This window comes from Dermochelys coriacea, chromosome 1 (genome assembly GCF_009764565.3).
Source record: "Dermochelys coriacea isolate rDerCor1 chromosome 1, rDerCor1.pri.v4, whole genome shotgun sequence".
Classification (NCBI taxonomy): Eukaryota; Metazoa; Chordata; order Testudines; family Dermochelyidae; genus Dermochelys; species Dermochelys coriacea.
Window position 1 is genome coordinate 193,300,435 of NC_050068.2, and position 22,235 is coordinate 193,322,669.

Sequence of the window (22,235 nt, forward strand, 5' to 3'; positions counted from 1 at the left end):
AGTATATTAAGGAGGCCCAATTAGCCAGTCATCCTTTTACTCCTGCGCCTACAACCTGTAGTGCAGGTTTTTTTCTGTTAAGCAGACACCTCCCCCCTGGATGAATGGGCCGGAGCAAGCCATCCATCATTCCCTAAAATCAGAGGAATCAGTCACGATTTGTAAGAGTCTGCACTTTAGGATTAGAGTAGTGTAGAATGCACATCATTTTCAAGCCTGCTGGGGCAGGAGCCTCAGGTGACTAAACATTTTATGTTCTTCCTAAATCCTTTGGAAAATCAGGATTCCATGCTGTCTCTTTTCTTTGTAGCTTACTTCCTTGCTCCCTCTAGGAACTCGGTGGGGGTTGATAAATAAGATGATAAAGTATGTTTCTGACTTCTTTTGTTTCATACTTTAAAATGATCTTTTGTCTACTTTACATCTAGTGCATTGGCTGAAGATCCAAAAAGATGTGCTGAAGGAAAAGTCCAAGTTCCAATGCAGGAGATGGGTGCTGTGGCACACATAGAAGAGTCTTCCCAGTGTATGTCTGCAAAGAAAACCATAGAAACATTAACCTCTCTTTTAAGGTGAGTGTTTCGCTGGCTAATGCCTTAACTTGAACAGTTTGAATACTTTCACTGCATCAGAGTAATTGTAGCTATTGATCTGGCCTTCACTGAGCAGTGCCATAATTTAAATCTCTATTTCAAAGGTTCAGAAGGAAATCCAAATAGAATCTGAATGCTATGTAGACTGCCCAAAATATTACAAAAATTGGATCAGATCTTCAAAAGTGTATGCAATGCACTTCAGTGTGCCCATCTTACGTAGCCTGTAGCTCACGAAAGCTTATGCTCTAATAAATTTGTTAGTCTCTAAGATGCCACAAGTACTACTTTTCATCTTACGTAGATATTTGTTCTCAGATGCATGTACAGTATGGAAATCGGGGTGTACATAATTAGACTTTTGCAGAAGTTAGGCTCAGTTTTGAATATCTGGTCCATAACTTTATTTCACAATGCAGTTGGTATATTTAGAATAATCAAGTTCAGTAAATGCTATGTACCATGCATTAGCAAAGCTTTTAATAAAAACATGAATTTACTCAGAATGAAATATATTCCTCTTTTAACCAGTTGAGTTCCTGGCTTCTAGTTTTTGTGTAACTATAATCCTAGTTTCCAGGATGTTGGCTCTTTTCCTGTCACACAACCTCACTGTAATGCCAGATTTAACAGGGTGAAATGAGGGTTGCACTTATCTGCCTTTGAAACGAGGCGTGGGAGATAATCATTGTTGACCATAGTCCCCCTGGCTGACTATGGACTATTTCGCAAGCCACCAGGAAGTGAAAGACTGATTGTGTACCTTCTTGTGGGTTGGATCATATATGAAGGTGCCAAGAGGGACCAGATAAGATGCCTGCTGAAGAAATGGATCTTAGAGGCTGGGGACGTTATTACAATTGTCTACATAATACTTAGCAAAATGATAAAGTAGTGTATGTGAAAAAACTTCAGAGATTTGGATTAGCAAAACTATGAAATTATTTATTTTTGCGTCTATTCAGTAACAGTTGCCAGCTATATCTTTTTAAGGTTGTGAGTGCACGTATTATAACCCACTTTGAGAGAGTGAGGAATCTTTCCCAGCTAAGCAGAACAAACATTCAAAAACAGTTGAATGTGCTTTAACCATCTTCAGAGGAAAGATTGCTAATTATTACTGCTTTTGTTATTTGTGGAAGAAATATTATGTAAAAGAAGACATGGGGTGTAAGCACACAGCTATATCCCTTAAAATATATTCCACCTACACAAGAACAATGTTAAGTATGCATAAGCCAGTGGCTCTCAACCTTTCCAGATTACTGCACCCCTTTCAGGAGTCTGATTTGTCTTGTGTAACCCAAGTTTCACCTCACTTCAAAACTATTTGCTTACAAAATCAGACATAAAAATACACCAGTGTCACAGCACACTATTAGTGAGAAATTGCTTAGTTTCTCTGTGTGAAACGTTAGTTTGTACTGACTTCGCTAGTATTTTTTATGTAGTCTGTTGTAAAATTAGGCAAATATCAAGATGAGTTGATGTGCCCCCTGGAAGACCTCTCCGTACCCCCAGAGATACATATGCCAGTAGTTCTCAACCAAGGGTACAAGGCAAACAGAAACATGACAAATTAAAGTTAGAATTTAGTGGACAAATAGTTGCTGCAGTAGAACTAGGTGAGATTTTAGCTTCATACATTAAACCATGTAGTAAAGTTGTAGATCAGAAAAAAGAACAGAAGTACAGTGTTAGTCTGTATCCGCAAAAAGAACAGGAGTACTTGTGGCACCTTAGCGATTAACAAATTTATTGGAGCATAAGCTTTCGTGGGCTACAGCCCACTTCATCAGATGCATAAAACTGAACATATAGTAGGAAGATACACACACATACAGAGAAGGTGGAAGTTGCCGTACAAACTGTAAGAGGCTAATTAATTAAGATGAACTATTATCAGCAGGAGAAAAACTTTTGTAGTGATAATCAAGATGGCCCATTTAGACAGTTGACAAGAAGGTGTTAGGATACTTAACAGGTGGTATCATACTTAACAATACTCTTACAGTTTGTATGGCAACTTCCACCTTCTCTGTGTGTGTGTATCTTCTTAGCATATGTTCCATTCTGTGCATCTGATGAAGTGGGCTTGAGCCCATGAAAGCTTATGTTCTAATAAATTTGTTAGTCTCTAAGGTGCCACAAGTACTCTTGTTCTTTTTGCAGATACAGACTAACACAGTTGCTACTCTGAAACTTGTAGATCAGAAGTAAATCAAAAGGATAAAACAACAGCCTTATAATTATCATATGGCTGAAATTGACCAGAAGTCCACTAAAATCACTCAGAGTACTAACTATTTCTTCAGGTGACAACTCTGCCAATCATAAAAAATGCATTAAAGCCATCCTTTCAGCATGGTTCTGTAGGAAAGTGGTTGCCTTAATGTGTTTGTATCAAAAGTAATTGTCTGTATAGACTTCTGAAATGCTGTCAACATCAGATTTTATGGCCAGGTATTCTGCAGATAAAATGAAACTTGTAGGAAACCCATTTCCCTTCCTCATTTGTTGCATAGTAATTGACTGAGTAAAATGGGATCTTACAAGAGCTTACAATGGAGCTGGCATGAATGCTGGACTTCCGTCTTTGATCATGCATATAATTCAGTTGCTGGCGCTAACAGTAGAGAATTTAAAACGTAGGAAACAAATACTGCATAGGAAACATTGAACTATTCAAGAATCAAATACTCCAAAACAAAGATTACTGGGCTTGTGGTTAAGCCATGTAAATAACACAGTTATCAAATAACACTATCACCCCCATCCATTCTCCCTATTTCAGCTACCTCCTTTACCCCCATGTCTGTAAAGGGCAACCACTATCCATTCAGCCAGTGGACTGAATTGACTTTGGAGCCAAGCCACAGGTTCCACAAAGGTTACTGCTTAGTTTGGACAAGTCATACTATCCCAAGGGCAGAGAACACAGCTACGCCACTTCCTTGGGATGAGTGAATTGGCTGGGAGGGATTTTATTCTGTGGCTTTCTAGATCAGGGCCTAGAGTCGGAATCTTAGTGCTGTTCTTGTCCTCTCCCACTTATTCACTGTGATTATGAAAGACACTTAACCTCTCTCGACCTCAGTCTGTTTCTCTGAATAATAGGGATGGCACCTCCTTTAAAATCTTTGGGCATCCTTGGTTAAAAGGTTATCTCTTAGTGTAAAATAATATTCCAGCCGCTTGTTGACATAATATTTTGAAGACCTGAATTGAGAACTGCACCAGAATTTCCAAAAATTATATCCAGGCCTCAGGTCCAGTTCCTTAATTTTAGAAACAATGGATTCCACCATGGATTCTCTGTGGCTGCCAGAGAAATTTAATATTGTTTATTATTGTATATAGCTAGTTGAAAAACAGGATATTATTTTTCCCAGCTTGATGGTGGTCATAAAAACTGTATTTTAAATCAAAATTGCCAACTTTGCAAAATTTCCACTAGCCTTAATATATTGTGTTACACTTTCAAGCAGTCTTTGGATGTATAGTTTTAATCTTTCTTCACAAATAATATCTTTTTGTACTGAGTGCAAAGCATTATAGTGTATAAGCTTTGTCCTGGCATATCTAAAGCACAGTTTGGTTTGTTCCATACAGTCCAATCCATGGTAAGGGTGAGTTTCTGTTAGGTGTCTTAATAAGAAGTATTCTAACTGAGTCCCCTAGTCTCCACAGTACAAGACTTGAGGTTAAAGAAATTTTGGATAATGACACATAGCACATTTTGTTGAAATTTTTTAGAGAAGTCCTGCTGTATTTTTTGCCAGACTGCAAATTGTCAAGAGAACAGCTTAATTGCATGTCTGCTGAGGATCTTGTATCTATGTTTAAGGTACGTGAACTTGTAGTTTAAGTCTGAGTGTGTTTTAATGGGTAATAGAGTGGTTACAGTTTAAGAAGCTCACACTTGTGTTCCACACAACAGTAGCTAAGAACAGAGCCTTTCTGAATCCCAGAATGGGGAACATCCTGATTTTTTAAATACTACTTCCATGATAAATGTTTGTAAATTTTCATAGTGACCACTGTGTGGAGCCTTTCTTTTCTAAGGTCACTGGTTTGAATCTGGCAGAGTGATGATAATCGCAAATAACCTGACAGCTGTTGTATGGAATCCTGTGAAATTAGGTGTTCTTCAGTGAACACATCATAAAATCACTTCTCCTGTTGCTGCTCATATAATATTAAAAAACTGGGGACCAGGGAAGAAGACTCTTCTTAAATACACTGATTTTAATGCATCCAGGTACCTTGTTTAACTGTGTGGTTAAGAATTGGGACAGAATTGTAGGGGTTAGCAAAGTCTTACAAGCTTAGTGTAATGTATTTTAAGTATTTTTTTTCCTATTCAGCAATTTTGAAGATAAATTTTAGTTTCCAGAGAAAAAATATTGCAGTTTGAAGTAATATGTAATAATGGTTTGCACAATCTCTTAAATATGAAGGGTTTGTTTTATTCAATATTGTTTTAGCCATGTTTTTCCCAGGATGTTAGAGAGACAAGATGGATGAGATAATATCTTTATTGGACCAACTTCTGTTGGTGACAGAGACAAGCTTTCGAGCTTACATAGAGCTCTCCTTCTTCAGGTCAGGATTTGTTTTGGTTTTTTCTGTGAAGCAGTGCCTAAGCCAGTGATCAACACATACTGCTAGGGGCCAGGTCCTGCATCCACTGAAGTCAGCAGAAAACGCCCATTGACTTCAGTGGGCTCTGGGGCAGACCTGTTGAGGGCTAAATAAAATTGACTTAATAGTGCTTATTGACACAAACTACGTCTGTAAAGGACACCGTTGGCCTCTCCTATTTTTAGGAAGAGAAAATGTACCTTTACTCCCACCCTTAGTTCCTTTGAAAACAAAGGGAGATTAAAGTGTGGAGTAAAATACATGCACGGGGAGTAACTCTTAGGTCGAATCAGACCCTAAGCTTGCAATGTTTCTGTCCAGACTGGTTTCCATAAGATGACTTCTTGCTCTCCTCCCATAGTCAATTTGTCATCTCTGTGTTTCTGAAGTTACTTTGCATGACAATAGGAAATTTATCTGAGAGAACAGGTACCATTCAGAGAAGTGGCAGTTCAACCTCATGCTGTCCCATGTAATTAAAGATTACCCCTGACTTCTAAAAATAGGTAATTAGGTTTGGAGTGGAATGACTTCTTCCACAGTTGGGTTGCTTACCTTCAGCTTTAAAGTGGCAATCAAGGATCAAATACCCCTTGCTTTCAGTGTTTGGATCACTTGCCCCTGACAACCAATTGAGCTTTAAAAATAAATACAAAAAGTTTCTGAGAAAATGCCTCCTGCGTACTGGTAAAGTTTCTTGGCATGCCAGCCAGATGTGCCTACTATTAGGGACAGCATATTGGGAGAAAAGTCAGCAGTTGGTCATGTTAAGTCCATTTACGTATAGGTAGAATTTTCTAACATTTGACACTAAAGGAACTCTGCAATACAATGTGTGATGTTGCTCTCCAGCAATTAGACTATAGAGAAGATAAGAAGACCTATTATTATAGCTGGCTAGAGGAGTTCTCCTTTGATCAAGTGATAAAGACCTATCTTCTTAGGACTAGAGGATGGAAGGTTCCTCAGGTGTGTGCGACTCATCCCATCACTGTTTTTTGTACTTCTGTAGAGTTTTTACACCTCAACCTTACCTTAAAGATGTAGGTGAATAACTCAATTGTGAGAGAAGTTTCACTATCCTCCAGTGGGCACTAAAGATTTGCTTTGCCTCTTAGGAGTTCTTGCAACAACTCTCGGAAACCTGCATTTTTCTTCTCCCAGGTCCTCCTGAGCTGGCTGACTGTCTTACTCTGATCCTTGTCCTCCTTTTTCCTAGTTTCTGTATTTGCTTCTGTTTAGCTGCTTATTATTACACAAATGTTTCTTCACTCCTGCTAAGCTCATGCATAAGCTTAATATCCTCACTATAAATATTAATTCTGTTTTGTTTATAAAAATAGCCAGAGGGGCCTTCAGAACAACTAAAGAAGCCAGCATTGCGCTGCAGCCAGGTAAAACTATTTATGTAATTCATTTGTATTCTAAACTGATGTTGCATCAGATAGAGTAATCTTTTTTGTGTGTCGGTTTCCAAGGAAAAGAGCATTCTTTCATATATAGTCTTGAATTAATTACCAGCAGTACATAATACCCAAGAGAGACATTCTCCTCAAGTGCATAGAAAAGGTAAAATTTAGGTCAGTAAAATGGGGTTTACATTTTGTCTTCAATTATGCCCTTGCAGTACTTTTGAAGTTACTGCAGTCAGAGGTGCTTATTGGCATGAATAGGCTTAGAATTTAGCCCACTTCTTCTACTTTGAGTGGTTGCAGACCTGTATTCCACTCAGGTGTGTGCAGGTCCAGCTCACCGAACCTAGAGAGATTCACTTAGCATTACCCATCGGGGCAGTGCTCACACCCTGCCAGGACTATTTGAGGCCTGCACTGCTCCAACTCTCCTCAATACTTTCTCACTGCCCACAGTTTGAGTTGGAGTGTTCTGTGTGGTACCTTAGCTCACACTTCAGTTGTTCTCTCAGAGTTTACTCTCAATATTTTGTATATAGTTAGTAGTAGTACCCTTACTACTACTGTTAGATTACTTAGATCTACTAGTATTAGATTACTTAGTGTAATAGTTGGATTTTACTTGGTGCAAAGCCTTTGCTAGGTTTCAAGCACTGTCCCTCATGTAGAATAGCTATCCTCAAGAGTAATTTCCATGCTCAGTGCTTATTGTGCCTAAGAGGGGCATATTGAAGAGAGAGTGCTCCATTTGCAGGTCCTTCAAAAAGAGGATACTGGTGTCTAGAGACTTATGCCTGGCTCAGCACCCTGTGGAGCCAGCCATGAGGCCTACTTTAGTGTTGGGATCCTCCTCAGATTGCCCGACCCCTCAGTAGGTTTTGATGCCACCGCAAGACTCTGATTCTTCTCCAAAGGGAAGAGGAGATTGTTCTCCTTCCTGTCCACCCGAGAAAGAAGGCTCAGAAAACTGACTCTAGTCACTCCAAGGCTCAGGGAGATTCTTCCTCCTCTTCTAAGAGGAGTGTTGGCCAACATCAGGATTCTTCTAGTACTCAGAATAGAGCTAGGCTATCTTCCCACTCTCCAGTACCAAGACGATATCATTCTAGCACTGTACCATAGACTCCAGTACAGTCCATGGGGTGGCTGTTGAGTCCGGTACAGACAACATCAGTCTCAGCACCGACCCTGTCAACCCCACAGGCTTATCAAGCAGCCTCAGATTTACTTTGTCTTTCTATGCTAGACTTGTCTGTGATACAGGAGTCCTCAGCTGTGTGGTGTCTTCTGCAGTCCTGGGACTATCAGATTTGATTGCATCAGAATACAGATTGTTGCTATAGTCATCTCCAATGCTGTTTAAAAATCAGACTGTGAAGACAAGATCAGCTTCCGTAACAACACTGAGAGATCCATTGTCCGTATCAGTTCCATTATTGGCTCTGGAGACCATTTCATCTTGTACAGGCAGGAGCTACAGATTCGGTACTGGCCTGTACTTCAATACTGATACCCTTTCCAGTACTGAGTGTTAGTGTTGCCTCAAAGACACTGCCAGTTCTCCAGGCTCTGGTTTCTGTGCCTTCATCGGTACCGTTGTGGCCCAGGGCTTCAGACAAGTCGGGGCATGTGATGGCTCCACCAGGGGTGGCTCCTCCGTTCCCTTCAGACTATTTGGAAGATTCCTCGCACTTGAATTCAGAGTCATCTTCTGCTTCTGTTTTTCTGTCCAGGCACCAAGCTCAAAAGTTTTGAGAGCACCAGGGAATCCCCATCAGCACTGAGATCAGTACCGTTCTTGCAGTAGAGATGGCAGTTTTTGGCCTGGTTCCTACTAGCCACCAGTGCCATGACTGTGAAAAAAGTGAATGCGGTCTGGGGATGCATCAGGCGAGGTATTTCCAATAGACATAAGGAGGTTTTAGTACCATTATACAAGGCACTGGTGAGACCTCATCTGGAATACTGTGTGCAGTTCTGGTCTCCCATGGTTAAGAAGGATGAATTCAAACTGGAACAGGTACAGAGAAGGGCTACTAGGATGATCTGAGGAATGGAAAACCTGTCTTATGAAAGGAGACTCAAGGAGCTTGGCTTGTTTAGCCTAACCAAAAGAAGGTTGAGGGGAGATATGATTGCTCTCTATAAATATATCAGAGGGATAAATACCAGCGAGGGAGAGGAATTATTTAAGCTCAGTGGACACAAGAACAAATGGATATAAACTGGTCATCAGGAAGTTTAGACTTGAAATTAGATGAAGGTTTCTAACTGTCAGAGGAGTGAAGTTCTGGAATAGCCTTCCAAGGGAAGCAGTGGGGGCAAAAGACCTATCTGGCTTCAAGATTAAACTCGATAAGTTTATGGAGGAGATGGTATGATGGGATAACATGATTTTGGCAATTAATTGATCTCTATCTATTCAAGTAAATAGGCCCAATGTCCTGTGATGGGATGTTAGATGGAGTGGGATCTGAGTTACTACAGAGAATTCTTTCCTGGATATCTGGCTGGTGAATCTTGCCCATATGCTCAGGGTTCAGCTGATCGCCATGTTTGGGGTCGGGAAGGAATTTTCCTCCAGGGCAGATTGGAAGAGGCCTTGAGGGTTTTTCGCCTTCCTCTGTAGCATGGGGCACGGGTCACTTGCTGGAGGATTCTCTACTCCTTGAAGTCTTTAAACCATGATTTGAGGACTTCAGTAGCTCAGACATAGGTGAGAGGTTTATTGCAGGAGTGGGTGGGGGAGGTTCTATGGCCTGCCTTGTGCAGGAGGTCAGACTAGATGATCATAATGGTGCCTTCTGACTTTAATATCTATAAGTCTATGAGTCTATATCACTTCCCTGAGTGGCCTTTATGGAACTTTTGGGATGTCCCTCAATCTTCAGGGTTTGATCCTCTTCTGATTCCAGAGAATGTTGCCAAACCCTCCTGCTTTCTCACTTCCTGACGCAACTAGGCTGGAGACTCATATTGAGGTTGCTCCTTCTGAGCTGGTACAGCCTAAGCCTTTATTGCAGGAGCAAACAGGGTCACTTTGGGCCTACTTCCTTCTTCATCTTCCTCACCAGGCGATTGCACTATACAAGATTCATCTTCTGTGCCTAAAGACTTTGTCTTATCAAGATCTCCTTAGGGGAATGCCTACAGCCTTGGCATTCAGGCCGAGTTCATTCAGGAGAATACCCATAAATTGGACACATTCTCCAGTCATCAGTTCCAGGGAGGGTAGCTCTACCTATAAATGAAGCACTTTTGGAAAATGATATTATGTCCCTATGCAGAGTTTTGTGTGCTTCTATTCATACCCAGCCTCTAACTTGTTGTAACAGCTGCAAATGAGAGAGTGAAACATGAGGGGATTTAAGTCAATGCCTAAAGATAGAGTCTAAAAGATTGGATGTAATGGGACGAAAAATGCATTCAACCTTGTCTTTACAAATGTGCGCTGCTAATCTGCAGGCACTGTTATCAAAATATAAACTTGTAAATAAGAAAGCTACGTCCAATTTAGAGACAAATTGCCAGAGTCCTCCAGGGAAGAATTTTTAAGGCTTTGATTGTGTAAGGTTGTTTAGTGTCAAAGACATTGCTGCAGTGAGCATTGCATGTAGCAGACACCTCCTCCAAGGTTATGTCCTCTGCTGTAACAATGAGAAGAGCCTTGTTACAGAACTCTGACACAACTCCGGCGGTCCAGCAAGGCATAGAGGACCTACCTTTTGATGGTCAGTTTCTGTTTTCTGAAAAGACTGATGAGATGCTACATTCTTTTAAGAACTGTTGAGCTACTTTCATTGGGGATTTATAATCCAGGGATTGAGAGGCCTCATTATGGAGGTCAGCAGCAGCGATACCATCATTATTCCCAGATGTATTTCAGGAGTTGGCTTATCTTGCAAGACAGCATGCTTTCTCCAGAAAGAGAGACAGTTTGCACAGGCAAAGGCTTTCCAGTTCCAACTTGAACCAACCAGCTCATTCTCTATCAGTCATTTTAACTCCCTTCCAAGGGCAGTTTATCAGTTGTTCCAGACCAATTCCCCGCCATTTGGGGACAGACTGCCCTGCTTCTACAGTGCTTATGAAGAAACAACCCCAGGCAAATGGTCCTGAGTTCTGTGAGATCAGGTTATGCCACACAATTCCCCCTTCTCACTCCCATGGCCCATCCCTTTTCGGGGACTTGTCTTGTGAGTCACTGCTCCTTCAGGCAGTAGTGATCGCCTGTCAGGAGAATTGGAATTCAAGTCTTCCCTTGCCTGGATGATTGGTTACTGAAGGGGAAGTCCAAAGCACAAGTCTGATGCACATGTCCTCCATCACATCCAGTTCATACTATGTCTCGATCAACTGGGGCTGATTTTGAGCTAAGGAAAATCCAGTACTAATTCTGATACAAAGAATCAAGTTCATTGTGGCCCTACTAAACTCTACAAGTTCCAAGGCTTTCTGCCCGATGAACAATTTCAAATAATGGTTCATCTTTGTCTGTTCTTCCAGTTTCACTCTTCAACTATGGCATGCTTATGCCTGAAGTTACTAAGTTATGTGGCTGCATGCACGTACACAATCCAGCATGCAAGTTTGTGCTTTGTTCTCTTAAATCATGTTTGAAGTTGATCTGTCACCCCTCTTCAGCCATTGGACAGACTTGTTCAAGTGCCACTGGTGATCCTGGAGTACCTAGAATGTTAGGCACATCAGAACAATGCGTGCAAGGGTGTTCCCTTTGCCTGTCCTCCACTGACCCGGACTATAGTTACCGAAGCCTCCACAATAGGTAGGGGGATGTGTCTAGGGACATTGAAAGTTCAGGGTTTGTTGGTAGGACAAAAAGCTTCCCTTCATGTTAATATCCTGGAACTTCAAGAGGTTTATGATACATGCCAGGCCTTTTGGGCTCAGATCAAAGGGACAGCAGTTCATATGCTTACCAACGATACCATTGTATTATATTATGTGGACAATCAAGGAGGAGCCCACTCTAACCAGCTCTGTCAGGGAGCAAAACAGTTTTGGCATTTTTTTCTAGCAAGGAAGACTCATTCCCACAGCTGCGCACTTGTCGGGTGTTCAGAATCAGTTAGCTGATCACCTCAGAAGGAATTTGTCCCAAATCACAAATGGTCCATGAAGAGCACTCTGCTGCAGTCCATTTTCAAAGAATGGGGCATTCAGACAATGGACTTCTTTGTAATAAAAGACAAGAACTTCAGTCAGTTTTGCTCTGGAGCTGGACTTGATCCAGGCTCATTAATTGACAACTCCCAGTTGAATTGGAGATCAGCACTGATGTGTGCTTTCTCCCAATCCCGCTTATCCCTCAGGTTATGCTAAAACTGAAGGCAGATCATGCCAAACTGATACTCATTGTATCAGCTTAGCCAAGAAAATGTAGTTCTCCAACTTCGTGGTTTATCTGTGTGACTTCTCAGAACTCTTCCCCTCATTCCCTGCTGACATGACACCACAGTCAGATATGGTGCTGAGCATTCTGCACCTAACAGCCTGGATACTCCATGCTTAGGTGAAGAGGAAGAATGATGTTCAGAAGCAGTACAGCGAGTCCTACTTAATAGTAGAAAACCTTCTACTAAGTTTACCTATTTAGCTGAGTGGAAATGTTTTTCAGTTTGGTCATTGGCTCGGGGAATTTGGCCAGTGCTAGCACATATTGAGGACATTTTGGATTACCTGGTATATCTTAAGTCCTCAGGTCTGTTACTCAGCTAATTGAGGGTCCACTTAGTGGCAATTTTAGCATTTCATCTTCCAATCCAAGGGAAGTTGGTATTATCCAGTTCCATGGTAGTTAGATTTCTAAAATGTGTTGTCCACCTCTTTTTGCCTATAAAAGAAATTATTCCCTTTGGGGACTTCAGTACTATACTGGCTGCCCTAATAAGTCCTCTGTTTGAGCCCCTAGCAATCTTTCCCATCTTTCCTTTGCCAAAAGACAGCTTTTTTTATTTCCAGAACTTCCATGAGGAGAGTTAGTGAGCTGCAGACCCTAATGGTGAAGCCTCCAGTTACAGTTTCTCAAAGGCAAGGTGGTCTTGAGGACACACCCTATGTTTTTGTGTAACAGAGTTTTCATATTTTCACCTTAACCAAACAATATGCTTACCGGAATTTTTTCCTAAGACTCACTCAAATGTGGACAAGAGGAGCACTTTCTGTCCTTGGATGTGAGACAATCCTTGACGTCCTGTGTAGAGAGGACTAGACTGTTCCATGCATCATCTCAACTTTTTATCTCGTGTGAATTGGATGAAGGGTCAGGTGGTTTTCACACAGATGATTTCCGGATGGATTACTTCCTGCACTACAAGAGGATATGGGGTAGCTCAGGCCACACTTCCAAAGAGGTGGTTGGCTCATTCAATGAGGGCCCAAAAGTCTTCAGTTTTGTTTCTCAGTGACATTTCTGTATTGTAAATTTGCAGGGGCGCTTCCTGATCTTTCGTACAGACTTTTACCAAGCATTATTCTATTTCAGCTGCATCTAGATCAGAGGCAAACTTTGGAAAGCTGATTGCAGTCATTGTTTCAATAGATTCTGAGCCCCCTCTCCTAGGAGTACTGCTTATAGGTCACCTGAATGGAATACATGTCTGCAACCACTCAAAGAAAAACCGGTTACCTGCCTGCACTCTAACGGTGGTTGTTCAAGATGTGGGTGCAGACATGTATTCCATGCCCCACCCTATGTCCCTCTGCATCACAGTCTTCAGCATTGGATTCCAATGCAAAGGACCTAAGGGGGTGTCAGGGCAGCACTGCCTTCAAGAGCCCGGGAAGGACTGCAGGGGCCAGAGGGCATGAGCGTCACCTCAATAGGTACTGCTGACCAAAGACCTCTGGCTTCAGCATTCTGGGTGTGTGCATGCCTTAGTGGAATACACATCTGCACTCACATCTCAGAGAACAGTTACAGTACAGGTAGGTAACTGTTTTTTTCTCCTTGCAAACTTACTCTAGATTGCCTCTTTTCAAAGAAGTAAATTTTTAAAATGCAGTAAGCACTATGACTGCCAGTGCCCTAACTGTGTAAAATAAGGGATGCTGATCTTTTTGGAACCAGACATTTACTCAAAGAACTAGTCCATGAATTATGTTGAATGTGTCTAATAAGAATTGTTATGCAGAGGCACAGCTATAAGGATCAATCCATTTTTTACAAACTAGAGCAGTTAAATGATATAAGAACTATGATAAAGGCAGAATTAGTGCATTAAAGTTCAATTGTATAGGCTCACGCTGATCATTCTTATTGACAGGGGTAGTTCATTAATTTCAGTGGGGATTATTTACAGGAACAAGGGCTTGTCATGTAAGTAAGGGAATGCAGTTTCATATCCTTAGTGCGTTATACAATCCTAATATGTCCATTATCTGTTGTTATTAATGAGAGTTGAGGATTGTAAATGTAATCTTCATGGTGGTTTCAGCTGTAAATAGACACTAACCGTGAGATCTGCAAGAGATTAAACTAATTTCTTAATATCCTCCTATGTCCCCAGGCCCTTTTCTCTTTCCCAAGCTATCAATTCAAGTATCAGTTCTAAGTGAATAAAAATGGGGCTAGAGAGGGTTGGTTGGTTGGGAAGGGGTTTTTTTTAGTTCTTAAAAAGCCATTTAGTGAGTCTGGAGGATATATTGAGGATTCCCTTTTCCCAACACAGTAATAAAATAGCTGAGTGGAACATGGCTGATTTCACATACTGCACACTCAACATCTGTTTCTTATGCTAGATAGCTATGTTCTGTGAGATTAAACCTCCCAGAATCCTTCTAGAGCCAAATCATTATTTTCTTCTATTTCTCTTCAAATCACTATTGGCAAATGGACTCTAATTTAAGAGATGCAGCTAGATAAACATTAAACTTTCCCTGACTAGTGACTTTAAATATTATAATAAATTGAATCTAAATCCTTCCTGAACCATCACTGTTGCTTAAAGTTCCACCATTCCTGTCTGTCTGAGCATCTTGTTTCATATCCTCCATGTTGGTCAGTTTGATGAATTAGTAGTGAGTAATTTCTCCCTTCTAAAAGCAATTATAAATGTATATTTATTGTATTTCTTAATGCAAATATATCTGAATTGGTTTTGCTGCTTTAAAATGCATGTGCACCTCTATCTCCAGGTCATGAAAGACTATTTTGTTCAGCATGAGAGTAAAATACTAAGGAAAATTCAGTCCCTAACTCGCCATTCCTGTGAAGTAGCATATGTTAGTGAACTGCAACAGAGACGCTGTGAGATACAAATAAAAGCTACTCAAGAAAAACTAAAGACCCTTCGGGAGAAGATGTCAGAGCGAATTCACCCAGTGAGTGGTATTTTAATTCAAATATTTATTAATAATGAGCTTTTGGTATTTTTCATAAGGAAAAAAATACAACTTGTCCTGGATTATCTGTTTCAGACTACAGTATCTCTCTGTCAGAATAAGTGTCTGTGCACATAAATTTTTAAAACGAATGGTGTTTCCAGTCTGTGCAACAATCTAGCATCACTCAGATCCCAAGTTAGGATGGCAGTAGGGCAGTTTAAATAATACCCTTTTACTTGTAAACTGAGCAATTTTTGTTCTAGAATCATTAACATACTATCTGAAAAACTACTCTAAAATGGCTTACAGCAGAGCACAGACACACTCCTACAACTGAGGTGGGTTGGCAGACTATTTATTGACATAACTATTTCTACTATACCAAACAAATGATTGTATATTAAACATAAGATTTTCTTGGAAGCATTGTGCTACTGAACACCCAGTTCATGTTATTTAACTTTAATTTGTGTAATGTCAAGTGTATTTAACTTTCTGTAACATTAACCAAAATGCTGTAAGGAAGTAATTTCTTAATATTCTCATTTATGAAGTATCATTTCTTTCCCCCCTATTTTTTAGGTGAAGTGATGTTTTGTCTGTAATGTTTGAGCCAATCCCATAATGAAGGCAACGGTTTCACCCAAATGCTTATATATAGGGTTTTACTAGAACTAAAATAGCACCTAAATAATCCATCTGACACTTGGAAAACAGCATATGAAATTGGTTTTCAAAGGCTCATAATAAACCTTTACAAGAGTCTCTGGAACTGAATAAAAAAGGCAACCAGTACAGACCCAAGAATTAGAAGTTAATTACCACTTACTCAAGTCCTTGGTGTGAATTGTCATAGCTTCATCAAAACCTTTGGAGCTGTGACAATTACAACAGCTGAAGATGCTGGCATATTTCTAAATGTAAATATAAATATTGAAGTGCGACAGATCATTTAAATGGCACTTCTGGTTAGACACTTTCTAATTAATATTACAGTGATGAAGATTATAATTAACTCAGAACATTACTCCATCTTCTGTATATATACTGTTGGCCATATCCTCAGCTGATGTAAATCAGCTTAGCTATGTTGAAGTCAGTGGTAGTCCTACAATTGACTTAAATGGAACCAGAATTTGGCCCTAAATGCATCATGTATTAATTGGCGGGTAGGTTCTTGTGCACTGGTGTGAATTGTGCTCTTGGAGAGAAGAAATAGTAACTTGCTCATGTGCTGTATACTAAATTACAGACTTGTAGCTTGCCAATAAGGCCTACGTGTCTTCATGTGTAAGAAATTATAAGGCTTCAAAGAATGATAGCAGATTCTAACAGATGAATTTAACATGGGAAGTAGCCATATCTGGAATCGCTAAAAGGATATGTGAGAAAACAAAGCTAAGGTACAAATAAGAAATCTAAAAAGTAAAGTTTGAAAGGCACTCATGGTGATTGGAAATAAACTGAATTTGCTCTGGACTCTCTCCAGGCATCAGCCTGAAACATGGTCATCTTCAGTAATAGTTGCGTTCTTTTTAGTCCAAAGTGTTGCTACTTATACCTTGGAGAAACCAGAAACAGTATAGGATAAAGAAAAAGCAAATCAAATTTTCTTCTGATCAATTTTACTTTACTTTACAGGAGTTGTTGATAGAACTCGGGAAGCATTGCCAGTCAGTCAAAGAAAAACATGACCTTTCTCTTGAGGTAGGTGACCTGGTCATTTTCCTGGCTACAGTGAAGATTGTCTCTTGGTCACTGAGTAAATGAGCCAGCTAAACATTCTAGATGGTATATATGCCCATAAATTCACAGCCTCATGTTCCCTTCCATTACAGAGGCTAATGTTGCTTTATGTTTTTAAAACATTGGAAAGATTGGTGAGAATATTGGTGTGAAAAAGCTGGGATTATGGTCATTGGTCCCTTGGATACTCCATGACAAAGATTTAACTAGTCTTTCCATGCCTACAGTCTTCTAGTTCTGAAGCTCTCCATTATGCTTACCTGTGTGTTACACAATGTCATGAAAGGAGGTTTTGAAACCTTATAAAGGCTCTTAATGTTGTTATGAATTGTGTCCATTTTCTCTGCCACATGAGTTCACTTAGGGTTACTTCCAAGGAAGGGCCTGACATCATTTAGTGCTTGAGTCGAGTTGCCATCTGGTATGCATCTCTCAGGCACCATGAGAGGTGACTTTTTTCCAGGTTCAATGGAAACCAGCTACAGCTCAGTCATCTGGTGAAATCACTAACCAGACTGCAATTTTTAGCTCAATAAACTTTTATGTAGGAGGGCTTTTTGCTGGTGGTGTGGAGCCCATTGGAAATACATTTTGCCTCTGTTGTTGTACCAGTGTGCACTCCCTTTTTTTCCTTTATCTATTTCAAGCAAAAATGCTTCATCCTGACTCATACAATCACTGCATCTCTTGAAATTAAAGAACATCAAAATATTGAAGACAGCAAAAATCTGGACCCAATAGTAAATTTTTTTACATCGGGACTGGAGATGTTTAGGTTGGAGCAGTCAGTTCCTTTATCTTCTGGGGAAAAAAAAAGGCTAATGGACATTATTTTTTCAGTCCTGGCTCCCTCTCTAAATCCTATGTCCGGAACTGAAGACACTCAGCACTTTGCAAGATAAGACTGTAAATGAGCAACTGGTTCTCATAAATCGTTCATGAATTTTTTTATTTTAGGAATTTAGTGAGACTGTAATTAATTAAATTCTGAGCTAATGCTTAAGTTTTGCTATTAAATAGGTTTTCAGTGGAAAAGTTGCCTAGATTCCTTTAACACTGGTTTTAAGACTGTTAATGTAAATGCCCTTATGGTATAACACACTGTTGTCAAAATACTCCTATCTTCCCCTCACTGCCTTTCATCTCTCCCTCTACAGTCCATCCAAAACCATTGCTAACGCTGTCTTCTTCAGTGGCCATGCTATCCCCTTTGATTCCCTTCACTGGTCCTATCTTTTATTGCATCAGATGCAAGCTTCTCATTCTCTTGTACAGGGTTCTATATAGTCACACCCTTACCCCTCTGTCAGTATCTCTGCTTTTTCTCTCTGCTCCATGCTTTGTCATGATTTCCCACCAGTTTTGTTCCTTTTATTACATTGTCTATAAATCTAGAACAGACTAATTACTTTACAAGGCTGTCTTTTCTCCCAGATCCTTGCTTACCTGCCTCTACAAGCAATCCCTCCTCCCTTCCAGTCACTAACTGCCACACACACACTGTCTCCTCAGCTGTGGTTTTTTTTTGTTTGTTTTTTTCAGTTTGCATTATCTATTTTAGATTGTGTGCTCTTAGGGCTGGATAAACATAGCTATATTTGTTAGTATCCTTGTAAATATTATTTTAAATTATTGCAAAGTGCTTATAGATCCATCCATGTTTGTTTTTTAGGGTGACCATGTAGATGACTTAAAACAAATTGATGGCTATCTCGAAGAGCTCCTTAAACAAGACATGTGCCAATCTGGCATTGTAAGTTTACCCATTGTAAACACAAACACAGCAGAGTTAGGAGAACCTGTCGTGCTATGTGAAGAAATTGTGGATGTTTTCAAGAACTGAGGTGGCTTGGTCTCCACTGCTCATACATTTATACTATCACAACTTTTAGGAATACATTGGAAAATTAATCTTAACATAATATGAATGTAAACTGTTAACATAGAAAATTATCATGGCTTATGCTTAGAGAAATTGACCCGGTCAGCTTCTCCTTTGAATTTTTGTGCTCTTGAGAAGATGTTTTAATTTACCTTTAAGCTATAAACACTACTTCCATTTGTTTGATGTAGTAACTTCATAGATACACACCGACCTGTGTATCATATGTTAGTACTTTGTAGTAACAGATATTATTGAAGATTTACGTTTAGTCAATGAAGATGAAAGACTTTAAAAATGTTATTTTAGAGTATCTTTGTTACATGTTTCCGATTACTGGATGTGACAAATACAGTTGTTCTAGAGAGCTTGCAAACCTTTGGCTAATTTATTTATATTTACGAAGGGAATGTTTCTGGCTGTTCAGTATTTAGTCTACTTTTTTCAGGCATTACACAGAGAAACTCCTTAGTACAGAAGTCAATGGGACTTGACTTGAGTTGCAAACTCCATCCTCAACCCTGCATCTGATAGCATATTGGTAGACTGCTGCACACATATAGAGTTCCATTGAAGGAATGGAGCCCAAGAAAAGAGTTCAGCATTTGATATATTGGGATTATTTGAAAAATGTTTTTAATGATAGCTAGTTTGTAATGGAACTTGTTTTTGAAGTCCTGTCTGTACATCTTACACAAACCAGACTAATACATACTTTCAAGAAACACTTGGCTACTGAGATATGCTTGGACTTCTGGTTTTTACTTAGTTATGCTCCAGCACTTTATTTGTCTTATGAAACTTAAATGAAAAGCTCAGAGTGTTAAAAACCAAGCATAGAGTCCACAGAGTTAAATAATAACAATGTCTCATATCTTAACACTCAGCATTAATTTTGGACATTATGGCAAATGTACTACTGGCACGTCCTTGTTCTTCAAAAAAAAATTAACTACAGTTGGTCCAGTTTGCTTTAAATTGTACACCTACCAACTTGTCCCTCTTTACTTCTGCAGAGATTAAGCATGTTCTCCTTTTAATCTGTTTTATAAACTTAAGGTCAGATATGATCACATCACCTATACAGTAGAGTGCAATTCCTTTGCGGGCTTGAGGCCAAATTTTTGAAAGAGCAAACTTGTTTTGTGTGGATACATCATGTGCTAGAAAATATAGCCATCTGCGAAAGGAGGCTGGGCCTGTGCCTTCTTGAAAATTAGGCCTGTATAGTTGGTGCAGTTGTACAGGAATTTGAAGGACATCTGCATTTGTGTTCAGCCCTGCAGTATGAGACAGTTGCACCACCTTTTTCTCTTGCACTTCTCTGTTCCCTCCATTTTGACAAACTTTTTGAATTACCTTTGAGAGTTACTGTATAGGTCATGCCTAAATATCTAAATTATGTTAATCAGTTTTGGCTGCTGAGACATTAAACCATTAACTACTACCACATAATAAGTACTACGAATGTAAATGACCATTTAGGTCTTTGGGCGTAGCGTACAATTGCTGTTTGTTCTTTGTCAGAGTTTGTCTTAAAAGTCATCTCGTATAACAGGTTTAGTCTATAACTGCTCATCAAAATTATGTAAAGAGCCGCATGGGTAAGAGAGATTTAAAAAAAAAAAAAAAAAAAGCAGTGAACAATTGTATGTGTTGGAGGTAGTTGTCCAAAGTGTTTTCAGATATCCAAGTGTGGGTACAATAAGTGGGTTCAGCTGCTTCAATGGAAGTTGCTATTTAAGTGCAAACTATTCATTTCACTCTTGTAGTATATATTTAAAAGCCTGGTACTTGCTGTTACAGTCCAAGTCCCATGCAGGGAGCTCCAGAGGAGCAACTCCTAATGCCTCAACATGTTCAGTGATAGGTCTTTTCCTGTCTGGCCTTGTCTCTGTGTAGCACACAGTGGGAAGTGAAAGGGGATACAGCTCAGCACTAACATAAGGGGCAATAGTATGCTGCAGTGTTGGATAGTTATCTGAAAACATCCACTCAACGTGCAGGGGCAGACAAAACATCTAACAGAATCTTGGGAATCATTAGGAAAGGGATAAATAATATGATAGAAAATATCATATTGCCTCTGTATAAATCCATGGTATGTCCACATCTTGAATACTCTGTGCACATATGGTCTCCCTATCTCAAAAAAGATATATTGGAATTGGAAAAGGTAGAGAAAAGGGCTAGGAAAATTATTAGAGGTATGGAACAGGAGAGATTAATAAGAGTGGGACTTTTCAGCTTGGAAAAGAGACAACAAAGGGGGGGATATGATAGAAGTCTATAAAATCAAGACTGGTATGGAGAAAGTAAATAAGGAAGTGTTGTTTACTCCTCATAACCCAAGAACTAGGGGGTCACCAAATGAAATTAATAGGCAGCAGCTTTAAAACAAATGAAAGGAAGTATTTCTTCACACAACCCACAGTCAACCTGTGGAACTCTTTGCCAGAGGATGTTATGAAGGCCAAGACCATAACAGGGAAAGAATTAGATGAGTTCATGGAGGATAGGTCCATCAGTGGCTATTAGCCAGGATGGACAGGGATGGTATCTCTAACCTCTGTTTGCCAGAACAACAGGGGATGGATCACTTGATGATTGCCTGTTCTGTTTGTTCCTTCTGGGGCATCTGGCATTGGCCACTATCAGAAGACAGGATACTGGGCTAGATAGACTATTGGTCTGACTTAGTATGGCCAGTCTTATGTTCTTATGGTCAACAAGATGGTATGAGCTGACAGTAAATGGTAAGTGAACCAACTTACACCATTTCCTCACATGCAAAGTCCCTGTTTATGCAACAGGACAGCTGGGCCCCAGAGTTTAGTGAGAAACTACGCCGGACGCACCCCTATTCCTGTGAAATATTGAAACAACTGTTATACAACTTTTTCAAAATGCCTGAATCTCACCTCATACACACCCTTTTTACATTGGTTTAACCCCATAAATCTTGGTGTGAAATCAAAATCTGGTCAGTCTCTCCTTATTGTACAGTATGTCCCAGCACCATGAGAATTGAGTGGAAGGAAAGAGTATCATCAACTGATAAAACCCTTCTGCATTTAAGCTGATGGTAATCTCACTAGGATGCTATATTTACTTAACAAATATCTGTGGAGACCTGTAAGAGGTTTACAGTAGCTCTTAGATGCCAAGTTAGTGTCTAAATGATCATTGTCGGCAAGCCACAAGAGCTAAGCAGCATGAGCATTTGGATGAATAAATACTGAAAAAGGGTACTTCGACTGTTTGACACTATGGGTGCCAGTGGATCAGCAGATGATATTAATGCCATGGAAATCCATCACTGGTACACGCAATTTATGAAGGAGTGCCCATCTGGACAGCTTTGTCTTCATGAATTTAAACATGTTCTAGGTCTGCAAGATCTTACTCCAGATGCAAACAAGTACGTTGAACAAGTATTTCACACTTTTGACATGAATAAGGTAAGGCTTTCTACTTAACTACCTAGCTTTGTTAAAGCTGTGTAACTTGCTGCATCAAATGGTATAGCTCAATGTTCTGGTCACACTGGTTATTTAGACCTGTGGTTCAGAGATAGCAAGAAGCTCCATGTAAATATATTTAAGTAGCCAG

General features: G+C 39.8%; 2 protein-coding genes across 2 annotated transcripts in view; both read left to right on the forward strand.

The window, feature by feature from the left end:
- Positions 1–19,253, forward strand: part of MORC1 (MORC family CW-type zinc finger 1) — an 89,272-nt gene extending 70,019 nt beyond the window's left edge. The window contains exons 23-28 of the mRNA XM_043510575.1: positions 429–572; positions 4,350–4,440; positions 6,581–6,631; positions 14,807–14,992; positions 16,637–16,702; positions 18,414–19,253. Coding sequence (XP_043366510.1) covers positions 429–572; positions 4,350–4,440; positions 6,581–6,631; positions 14,807–14,992; positions 16,637–16,702; positions 18,414–18,584 — 709 coding nt within the window. The 3' untranslated portion in view covers positions 18,585–19,253. The remainder of the gene's footprint in view (positions 1–428; positions 573–4,349; positions 4,441–6,580; positions 6,632–14,806; positions 14,993–16,636; positions 16,703–18,413) is intronic.
- A 2,633-nt stretch (positions 19,254–21,886) lies between these two features.
- The window catches only part of GUCA1C (guanylate cyclase activator 1C), a 42,385-nt gene continuing 42,036 nt past the window's right edge, over positions 21,887–22,235 (forward strand). The window contains exon 1 of the mRNA XM_038383331.2: positions 21,887–22,084. Coding sequence (XP_038239259.1) covers positions 21,893–22,084 — 192 coding nt within the window. The 5' untranslated portion in view covers positions 21,887–21,892. The remainder of the gene's footprint in view (positions 22,085–22,235) is intronic.